General features: G+C 38.3%; 1 protein-coding gene across 2 annotated transcripts; it reads right to left on the minus strand.

The window, feature by feature from the left end:
- Window positions 1-726: 726 nt before the first annotated feature.
- Window positions 727-4051, minus strand: LOC127447917 (spermine oxidase-like). Of its 2 annotated transcripts, none has more exons than XM_051710121.1 (4): window positions 3977-4051; window positions 2425-3634; window positions 1781-1964; window positions 727-1174 (listed from the first exon to the last, which is right to left on the minus strand). In XM_051710121.1, exons 2-4 carry the CDS (start codon window positions 3612-3614, stop codon window positions 1055-1057), a joined length of 1494 nt encoding a protein of 497 aa, XP_051566081.1. In that variant the 5' UTR covers window positions 3615-3634; window positions 3977-4051; the 3' UTR covers window positions 727-1054. The 2 variants fall into 2 exon arrangements, with proteins under 2 accessions (XP_051566081.1, XP_051566080.1); XM_051710120.1 differs by having other exon boundaries at window positions 3822-4046.
- Window positions 4052-10983: the final 6932 nt, after the last annotated feature.

Genomic DNA, 10983 nt, shown 5'->3' on the forward strand with positions numbered 1-10983 from the left:
AAAATTTTTAAAAACAAACAAGGCACCTGCGACATAATCTCAACTAAGCTGAGCAGACATCAACATAATGGTAAAGGAGTAAAAAAAAAAAAAACATTCTTTTTGTAAACCAATGTTAGGTCATTCCAAGGCTTTCTAATAAAATAAATTATTTATTAGCATTCTTCTTCTTCATATATTTCAATTACCTAAAAAAACAAATGTACTTATTTCAAACAAATATTGAAAGCAGGTTGGGTCTTCATAAATTTAGCTGTACATAATCTAAGTGCCCGAAATTGAATTTTGTAGCCACCGGAAGTCAGTGTGTCTTAATCAAAATAAAAGTCTGCAATCTGTATAAATCGAAGTGACAGTTTCATGGTGTATTACAGAAAGCTAAATTTATGAAGACCCAACCTGCTTTCAATATTTGTATATGCCATAAGACCTACACATTTTATAGAGACCAATTTTTTTTCCATCTTTAAATATGGTCAATATAGAATTTTCTTACTTATATAAAGGGGTCTTAAAGTGCGAGTGTGTGTGTGTGGGGGGGGGGATTATGTGGTTAATGAGTCAACTCTTTTGTGTTAAATAATTGGATTCATAAATTATAATATTCAGTGAAAAAACATTTTAGATAGAAATAGCATTTTTTTTATTCTAATCTGATTATCGGATTAAATTTCATTCTAATCAGTTCAGCCGATTTTGAGACCATTTAATACAACTGCAGTCATCTTTACACTTTTTATCATTTATTTAAAGAATGAGAATATTATTCAACATTGCTTTAGAGACTCAGAAAGAATATTTCTTCATCAAAACTGCATGTACATCATGTAGCTGAGGTTGTTTAACAATGAACAGGATAGAAATATGCATTGTACAGTTGAATGTAAACGCTTATATTTATGCAGATTTACAGGCAGCTATAAACTTCCCGTGGATCATTTAAAAACTTGTGTAAGTCTAGGGTGTGAGAGCAAGTCTATAAAATGGTATACACTCATAAAATGTTATCTTCATGAAACCAAAGTGTATATTCTCCTCTCTAGGATTGTACTGTTCAACCAGAGTAATGGCTTATGAGTCTTTGCCCTTCTCTGACCCCTGTGAGGTAAGCTCCATGGGTTGTGGTGTAGAAGTTCACATGTGTAGCTTCACCAGCAAACAACACCTGTAGATGCTTCAAAGACAGAAAACAGACAGAGAATCATTTTACCATTGCTTGGAAATTGTAATCTGCTAATTATCTATTATACTGTTATACAACTTTAATAAGAATATCAGGACATGTGTCTGTTTGTAATATTTAACATATATAAATAACTAAAAAGACAAAATGTGTGAACACAAAAGGAGATGTTAAGCAGAATATTAGGGACTGATAGCCTCAGTCAACATTCACTTACATTGCACCTTTTTTTTCTCTTCATCCAATGAAAGTGAATAGGGACTGAGGCTATCAGCCCCTAAAATTCTGCCCAACATCTCCTTTTTGTTACACAGAAGAAAGTTTAGAACAACATAAGGGCTAGTACAGTAAATGTTAACAGTTAACAGTTAACAGGGAGGGGGGGGTGCAATATCCCTTTAAAAACATCTAATATTTTGCATATATGTCAGGGTTCCCACACTTTGTGTCCAGTGAATTTTCATAACCTTTCAAGCCATTCCCTTTCAAGTCATTAGAGTAATTACATAAAAAGTGAACCCTTATACAAGATAATGGACTCACATACTCTCTGAAACAATATGCATTTATTGATATAAAAAGAAGCTGAGCACTTACCTTCCTCCCTCTGCTTTTAGCTTTAGGAGGAAGAGGTGACGCCAATGCCTTGTGTGCTTTCACTCCATTAACACCATGAGGAATAAATGTATAGGAGCCACTGACGTGGGAATCACAACCCCATCTGGAGATTAGTGTCTTTGAGACTTCTGGTATTGACCAGCCTGTGAAAGATCTTAGCAACCTTTAAAGACATAAACAGGATTTGTCAGCAACAAAACATGCACAAAACATGCAATGAGCCTATCTTGCAAATTAGTGATAGACTGATATATCTATTGGTCAGGTCAGTTAATAGGCCAATAATTGACCATTTTAAGATTAGGTGCATCCAGAAATAACCATACTGTTTGGCCTATTAACAGAAGTGTTCCAAAATCTACCAACAGTCTTGTCAATTAATAAAACAAAAATTCTCTTTTGATTTTTTTCTGAATTTGGAGTAATTATTGCGTAAAATAAGACCATTTAATTTTGGCAGTTTTGCGTAGGCCTACTTCTTATTTGCTGTCATGGCCACGCTGCTCTCTAAATAGATATTGGCATCAGCATTGGCCACTGAAAAACCCATAATGGTCATTTGTCACTATTACAAATGGCTCTAAATGAATGTAGTTGTCTGACAGCTGCAATAGATACCATACCTCACACAGATAGCTCCAACTTCACTGTCCTGAAGCGTCTCCATGTATAATGCTTCTCTACCAGTGATCCAGCCACACAGAGCTGTTGGGTGACGTGCCACCGTATCAAACCCGGTGATTTTCTTGAACCAAGTCTTCTTCCAGGATTCTCCTTCTAGCAGAGACTGATAAACGTTTTTATCTTCAGGGCCCTCATCCCACACAAGTTGAACCCCAGCACAGTCTTCTGGCCAAAACCTTTCCTCGAAATACAGGAAGATTTTGTCCACTATCCCAAAGCCGAGATTCTCAATTGCAGTCAGCTTGGATTTTGGTAAGGATGGCTTAAACATGGATGTTGCTTTGTCTTTGAGGACCCCCAAAGACACTGTGACAATCACATGGTCTGCTTCATAGCTCTCTCCATTTTCACAGATGATCCGAACAGGATACTTCTGCCCTCCATGCTTCCCTTTTTTAACCAAATCCCACTGGATGCTGTTCACCGGTGCACTACACTTGACAGTTCCTGCAGGAAGATCTTTTAGGAGAACATCTAAGATTGCCTGATAGCCACCCGGTCCCAAAGTGTTAAAGAAACCTCCCTCTAACGCAGTGTAATAACTAATCTGCGAGGCAGACACCTCATAGAGAGAAGAGCAGGCTTCATCTGTGCATTCCGTTCTCTTGCACCATTCGAAAACTTTTTGGCCATCCTTTCCCGCTGCTAAAGGTGACTCACCAAATGCATCATCCAGATAACCTCCCAGAGTTAGCTCTCTGTGCCTGCGTTCAAGAGCATCATCAAAAGCTTTGGCGGTGAGCTTGCTGAAGTGCGAACACACTGGATCTACAACCGTTGTGGAGACCTGCTTTCCATCTTCCTTGAAAAAGTAATCTCGAGGAGTTACCGAATGGGGCAGGCACATGATCTTGCTTGCTGATGGTCCCTCCGAGAGCAGGTTCTGTTCTTTTGCAAGCTGGAAAAGGGGGTTTCCTTTCTGTCCGTGAATCCAATTAGCCCCAACTTCAATTATATTCTCAGTGAACGGTTTAGTGGTGTAGACTCGCCCTCCAATTCTTTCCTTTGCCTCAACAACCAGGACATTTTGAAATCCTGCTTTGACCAACGTTGCCGCAGCAGCCAAACCTGCAAAGCCTGAACCTACCACTACAACCTTGGCACTTTTGGGTGCTGTAGAAGTGCTCATTCCTGCAGCTTTGTTCGGCTCTTTAGAGAAAGAAAAGCAGAAATTTAATACAGAAATTTTTAAAAAGCAAGGTGTCTAAAGTCCTAAGGGCAAACAGCAACACTTGCACAGCAATAAGGAGGAACTTAACAAAGAGTACAGGTGATACTGCCTGCAACCTCTGCACTAAATGTGTTTGCTTTATGTGCCAGGTCAATATTTAAACACCTGGTAAGCTTGACGTCATTGACCTTAAGTCTATATGTCATTGTTATCAGAGTTCAGGCGGTCATAGTATATCCAATGGCAGATTAAGTTTCAGATACTGTAATATGCAGCAAGACCTTCCCTCGCGTGCACTTGGAAGGTTGCATGTTAACTACCTGCGACTGCAACCCACTCGAACTACATGAACACGCACTCAACATGTTGTTTTCTACTGCCTAACGGCAATGTCGTAAACAGCAGTGTGAAGCAGCGACATTTGCGAGAATTCATGGACCGACGAACTTCAAAATAAATGTCTTTGTAGAATAATCATAAAATAACACAAAATATATTTATATCGGAAATTTGATGTATAAAAAATAAATAAATAATCTTGCATTTATTGAGTGACAATTGGTTAAAAATGAATGAATGAATGAATGAATGAATGGCTGTACTGTACACTTCTGTCAAACCCAGTCAAAACATTATGCTTAAACTTTCTGTATTTATTTAATTAATTTAATTTCTTTTGTAAATTATACAATTTGTCATTCCATGTAAACACATAGATGGCGCTACTAAGCAACGCTTTTCTCGTTTCATTTTTTTTTTTATGTGAAACGATCAGTCGACGTTCCATAAATGGGACTTTATAGAATTTATAATTATATTATATTATATTATATTATATTATATTATATTATATTATATTATATTATATTACCACTCTGAGTCTCCCATCACTTTTAATTGGTGGTTGCGATTTCAAAGAAACTAAATTTCCCAACAAAACTATCAGAAATATGTTTGATAACATTTTATTCCCTACTGTAGTTTATAGAAACTTTATTTCACAGTTTCTCTCAAAAGAAACTATTTACAGATTACGTACACATTATTTAAAATTCCCATTAACTCCCAAAGCTAAGGAAATTCATTTCAAAATTTTAAACGATGTTTATCCCTCCAGTGAATTTGTACGACTAAGATTTGGAATTGAAACTAGTAATTGTGTATTTTGTGATAATATTGAAACTACTGATCATTTATTTTTCCATTGTATGTATGTAGATGCTTTATGGCTTGATATTCATGAGTGGCTTTATCCAAAGGTTCCTCTTCTTGATGTCTTCTCTCATAAGGACATTGTCTATGGACTTGTTATTAACAGCAACAAAGACGATTTTCTGTTTAATAATATTCTTATTCTTGGGAAATTTTATATACACAAATCTAAATATTTGAAAGTGAAACCCAGGTTTTCTGTATTTCACAATATGTTTCTTTCTTATACAAATGCCCTTATGTTGATGAAAAGTACAAATGCGAGAAAACGTTTTGATATAATAGAAGAATATGATTTGAAAAACAAACCCTAGCTTTCTTTTTTATTTTTATTTATTTATTTATTGTAATGGTCTTATGCACCTGATCTCATTGCTATATTGCAATGATGTATAATGTTGTTTGTATATGACATTGTTAAAAAAAAAAAAAAAAAAAGAATATATATATATATATATATATATATATATATATATATATATATATATATATATATATATAATTTTACATTATATTATTTATTATATTATATTATATAATATTATATTGTATTGTATTATTATATTATATTATATTATATTATATTATATTATATTGATACGGAAAGCTTTTCACACTTGTTAATATTAACAAGGTTTTGAGTTTGAAAATCATTCAAAAGTTAACAGTCAGAGAGATGGACCGACTAACTGCCGATTGATTGTTTTGAATGGATCATTTATACCTATGTGAGATTAATTATACGCCAAAATACGCAAAATCTTACGTATCTGCCATACGAATATAAAGCATTGTATTGGAATGGAAAACTTTAAAACAAAAGCTCATTAAGAAACTCATCACTTTGCTAAAAGGCATAAAACAACCCAAATCAGCCTGGGGTAAGATGCAGATTAATGTGCCAACGTGTAAAATGCTCATTTTTTTCTTTTAATTTTAGGCATTACATTTTATTTGGCCTCTAAAATACTTGTTCTTAATAGCAGGGCCGTAGCAAGGTATTGGCTATTTCCTATTAAAAAATACTGTTTAGAATTGTGGGGCCCCCCTGGACCTGTGGGCCCCTGGAATCGTTACCAACTTTCACCCCACTAGCTACGGCCCTGCTTAACAGTATTTTGATTGTAGGCCCGGTCCAGTGTTGGGAGAGCAAAGCTCATTTGGGAACAGATAAAGGTATGTTATGGACATGTTTTTAGTTTGTTTTTGTCAAGTCTGGTCCTGGTCATTCATTAGATGGCGCTATGACACTATTTTGTGATCACTTGTGCATTTAGAGATAAAAGAGTATGGGATCAAAATCCCGGCAAATGTATTGCGGTCGGATCCAAAAATAATAATCGTGAATAAAAAAATAATAAGCGCAGATTAAAAATTATAAGCATGAATCAAAAATATATAAACACATTTAAAATATGCTGCAAAAAAAAAAAAAAAAAAAAAAAAAAAAAAAAACAAGGCTGGGTTGGTGTGGATGTTTGATGCATGTTTTTACTAGCTGTACCAATGTAGTCGTGTGTTCAGAACCCAACATGATCCGCTTTTCCATGTTGCTGAATGTGCCGTTATGTACTGATCCTACGTTGGCATCACTGGCACGGCTACACGTAGTTTCTTTTTACACGATACTGCAGTGAAATCAGAAACAAGTGACCAAGCGTCCCCACGTAAATTAATAATATAATAAAGTTGGCTTGACGTTGGACGTTCTTGATTCACAAATAGTCGCAAATTTAGGGACCGTCTCTAAAGATACAGCATACATTTGCATAACATAGAGTATACAACTTCAGTAACATTTGAAGCAAATGACTTACAGGCATACAATCAACTCCAAAGTGCGCATGTAGGTGTCAGCAATAATGCACACCTTTTACATTTTTGATATAATAATAATAATAAAAAAAAAAAAAGTCAAGTTATATGTAAGCATTTCTATATACATCAGTATTGTAATAGGGCTTGGTGTCGGGATCTGGATTTTATTTAATGGAAAAGTGAATCAAGTTGGGTTCTGAACACACGACTACATTGATACAGCTAGTAAAAACATACATCAAACATCCACACCAACCCAGCCTTGTTTTTTTTGTTTTGTTTTGTTTTTTTAAGGTATGCAGCCAATAACCTACAAAAAAGGGAGTCTTAAATAATGCCTAAACTAAAGACTCTGCTAACTAAATTCAGCTGACTCGATACGTGTTAACGGACTGTGATAATGGCCTACTCAGACAACACATTGTTTCCTAGAGCTGGCAGAAAATACTCAAAATAGACACAAGCAGTGTATCTAACAACCACAAATAATATCATCATGATGGCGCTGCGGATGTCTGCCTCAGTGTGGAGCTCCTCATTTGTTGTTTTTGTTTGTTGGTGCTGTGTTTAGTAATCTTTTTCCAGTCAGTTTTAACAGAGACGAACTGCTGAACATTCGACAGCATGTACCAGACAATCTTTTCCCGGTTTTTAAATATTCAGACATTTTGCTAGACATTTTAGTGAAGGCGCGGCTTTGTTGTTCAGGAGACACAGGTGAGGGAGACGAGTATTCACTTAGCGAATCTCCGCTCTCTTCCTTACAAAACGGACGAACTACATCTCCTCACAGTAAAAACAAGGACTTTTCAACCTCTGCTGCCTTGTGCTTCACAGAAACCTGGCTGAGTGAAGCCATTCCGGACAGCGCGTTACATCTGCTGGGCTTCCAGCTGTTCAGAGCGGATCGAGTTAACGGGGAAAATGAGAGGTGGTGGAACATGCTTTTATATCAATGAAAGTTGGTGTACAGATGTAACAACATTAAAGAGGATGTGCTGTCCTAATTTGGAAGCTTAACTGTAAGCCTTTCTACTCGCTGCGGGAGTTTTCCTCATTTATTCTGGTGAGTGTGTATATCGCACCAAACAAGTGTTTGAATGTCGTGGTGCAAGAGCTGGCTGATCAAATCACAGACATGGAACAAAAATACCCGGAATCAGTTATTATTATTCTTGGGGATTTTAACAAAGCAAATCTCACACGTGAACTGCCCAAATACAAACAGCACATCACATGCCCCACCAGAGACAGGAACATACTGGATCATTGCTACACAACAATAAAGGATGCATATCGCTCTGTCCCTAGAGCAGCTTTGGGACTCTCTGATCACTGTCTGGTTCATCTTCTTCCAACCTACAGGCAGAAATTAAAATCAACCAAGCCAGTAGTAAGGACTGTAAAGAGATGGACCAATGAAGCAGAGTGGGAACTACAAGCCTGCTTCGATTGCACAGATTGGAGTGTTTTTGAGGCTGCAGCCACAGACCTGGACAAGCTCACAGATACTATTACATCATATATCAGTTTCTGTGAGGATATGTGCATTCCTACTAGGACTTATTTAAAGTTCAACAATGACAAACCGTGGTTTACAGCAGAGCTCAGGCAGCTTCGTCAGGCCAAAGAGGATGCTTACAGGGGTGGGGATAAAGTCTTGAACAATCAGGCCAGGAACATACTGAATAAGGAAATCAGAGTGGCTAAAAGGAGATACTCTGAGAAGCTGAAAAACAAGTTTTCAGCTAATGCCCCTGCATCAGTGTGGAGCGGCATGAAACAACTCACAAATTACAGGAATCCTACCCCCAACCCTGTAGAGAACCAACAACTGGGTGACGACCTGAATGTGTTCTACTGCAGATTTGAAAGGCCCAATCTCACACCCCACACCCACTCTGACCTTCACTTCACACAAACACCAACACCTCCTGCAACCCCCCTCCTCCAACTTCCTGCTACTCAACCTGCACTTAAGATCTGTGAAGATGATGTGAGCTGCGTCTTTTTGAAACAAAAGATGAGGAAGGCTTCAGGCCCAGATGGCATCTCACCAGCGTGTCTTCGATCCTGTGCTAACCAGCTGGCCGCCATCTTCACACAGATCTTCAATAAATCACTGGAGCAGTGTGAAGTCCCATGCTGCTTCAAACGCTCAATCATTATTCCTGTCCCAAAGAAACCAAAAATCACAGGACTTAATGACTACAGACCTGTCGCCCTGACGTCTGTAGTCATGAAATCATTTGAGAGACTGGTGTTGGCCCACCTGAAGAACATCACTGGACCCTTTCTAGATCCCCTTCAATTTGCTTATCGAGCAAACAGGTCTGTGGATGATGCAGTCAACATAGAATTGCATCATATCCTGCAACATCTGGACAGACCAGGGACATATGCAAGGATCCTTTTTGTGGACTTCAGTTCAGCTTTCAACAACACCATCCCAGCTATACTCCAGAATAAATTACACCAACCCTCTGTTCCCATGTCTATCTGTCAGTGGATTACCAGCCTTCTGACTGACAGGCAGCAGCTTGTGAGACAGGGGAAACTCACTTCTAGCACCTGTACAATCAGCACTGGTGCCCCCCAGGGATGTGTGCTCTCCCCAATACTCTTCTCCCTCTACACCAATGACTGCATCGCCAAGGACCCCTCTGTCAAGCTCCTGAAGTTTGCAGACGACACCACTGTCATCGGCCTCATCCGAGATGATGATGAGTCTGCATACAGAAGGGAGGTTGAACAGCTGGCTGTCTGGTGCAGTCAAAACAACCTTGAGCTGAACAAGCTCAAAACGGTGGAGATCATTGTGGACTTTAGGAGAAACACCCCAACACTGACCCCCCTTACCATTCTAAACAGCACTGTGGCATCAGTGGAGTCATTCAGGTTCCTGGGCACTACCATCTCACAGGACCTGAATTGGGAGACCCACATTGACTCCATTGTGAATTTCTTTCGCCAGCTGAGGAAATTCAACCTGCCACAGGCGCTACTGATACAGTTTTACTCAGCATTCATTGTGTCTGTGCTCTGCACTTTAATAACTGTCTGGTTTGGTTCAGCTATGAAATCAGACATCAGAAGACTACAGAGGACAGTTTGGACTGCTGAGTGGATTATTGGTTGCCCCCTGCCCCCCCCCCCCCCCCTTTTAAAGAACTGTACACATCCAGAGTGAGGAAAAAGGCTGGAAAAATCACTCTGGACCCCACTCACCCTGCCCACTACCTTTTTGAACTGTTGCCTTCTGGCCGACGCTTCAGAGCTCTGAGCACCAGAACCGTCAGGCACAGGAACAGTTTTTTCCTTCAGGCTATCCATCTCATGAACAGTTAAATTGCCCCATTGAGCAATAACTATGTGCAATACACAGTTTAGTCTTTTTTATATTTATCCAACACATCCAAGTTCTTCTGCCATTTCATTCCTCTGTCACCTCCCCTCTTCGAATGATTGGCTAGAGGAGGATCTGTCGATCAAGAACTAGTGGACCAATAGGGACGCAAAACGCCCCCTGATTTACATGAAAATCTACTCACAAGTTTTGGAAAATCAAGCGCAGAACTTGGAAACAAAAGCAAAGAAAAATATGGCATAAGCGTACAAAAAAAATGAAAATAAGAGCAATTTTGTCCGAGAGCACAAAAAACAGTAATATAACCAAGGAAAACATGGTTTTGTTTGCAATTCTGATGATTTTGATTTATTTATTTATTTATTTTTTGCAGCATATTTTAAATGTGTTTATATATTTTTGATTCATGCTTGCTATTTTTTGATCCGTGACCACAATACATTTGGCGGGATTTTGATCCCAAGTTTATCCTATAAAAATCGCCTTCGCCAGAAATTCATGACGAAGTGAAATGAACTCGATCAACTGTTAATGCAATGGCGTATAACTCATCAAAAACCCAAAATAACGAATATAGACCAGCAAAAACGATCTTTACGGACAAATTATAGGGAGAACAAACCTAGAGCAACCAACCAAAGGACACGACACCACACATGGCCCCACGTAAATGTCGCCATCTAGAAGGTTCTGCAGGGATTACAACCAGCTCAAGGTAACATCAACATCTTTTTCAGTGTTTTTTCACAGTTGCATGACTTATTTATTCAGATATTTAGTTTGTTTTAGTCATTGTTCTACAAGGTATCTGAGGTAAATCTACATGTCTAAGTTGGCATGTTTTGGGGTTAGGGATAGGGTACCAAACACCTTTTCTGTGTTTTTCTGTATTTACCATCACACAATAGCTTGCCTGAGTGACTATGAGGC

The sequence above is a fragment of the Myxocyprinus asiaticus genome, chromosome 11 (genome assembly GCF_019703515.2).
Source record: "Myxocyprinus asiaticus isolate MX2 ecotype Aquarium Trade chromosome 11, UBuf_Myxa_2, whole genome shotgun sequence".
NCBI classification, from domain to species: domain Eukaryota; kingdom Metazoa; phylum Chordata; class Actinopteri; order Cypriniformes; family Catostomidae; genus Myxocyprinus; species Myxocyprinus asiaticus.

Bases quoted from the DNA above. Each gene is read 5' to 3' on its own strand.
- LOC127447917 (XM_051710120.1), bottom strand. The intron at 1,965-2,424 runs GTATGGTATCTA...ATGTCTTTAAAG, and splicing joins GTTGGAGCTATCTGTGTGAG to GTTGCTAAGATCTTTCACAG. The intron at 1,175-1,780 runs GTAAGTGCTCAG...CTGTCTTTGAAG, and splicing joins CTAAAAGCAGAGGGAGGAAG to CATCTACAGGTGTTGTTTGC.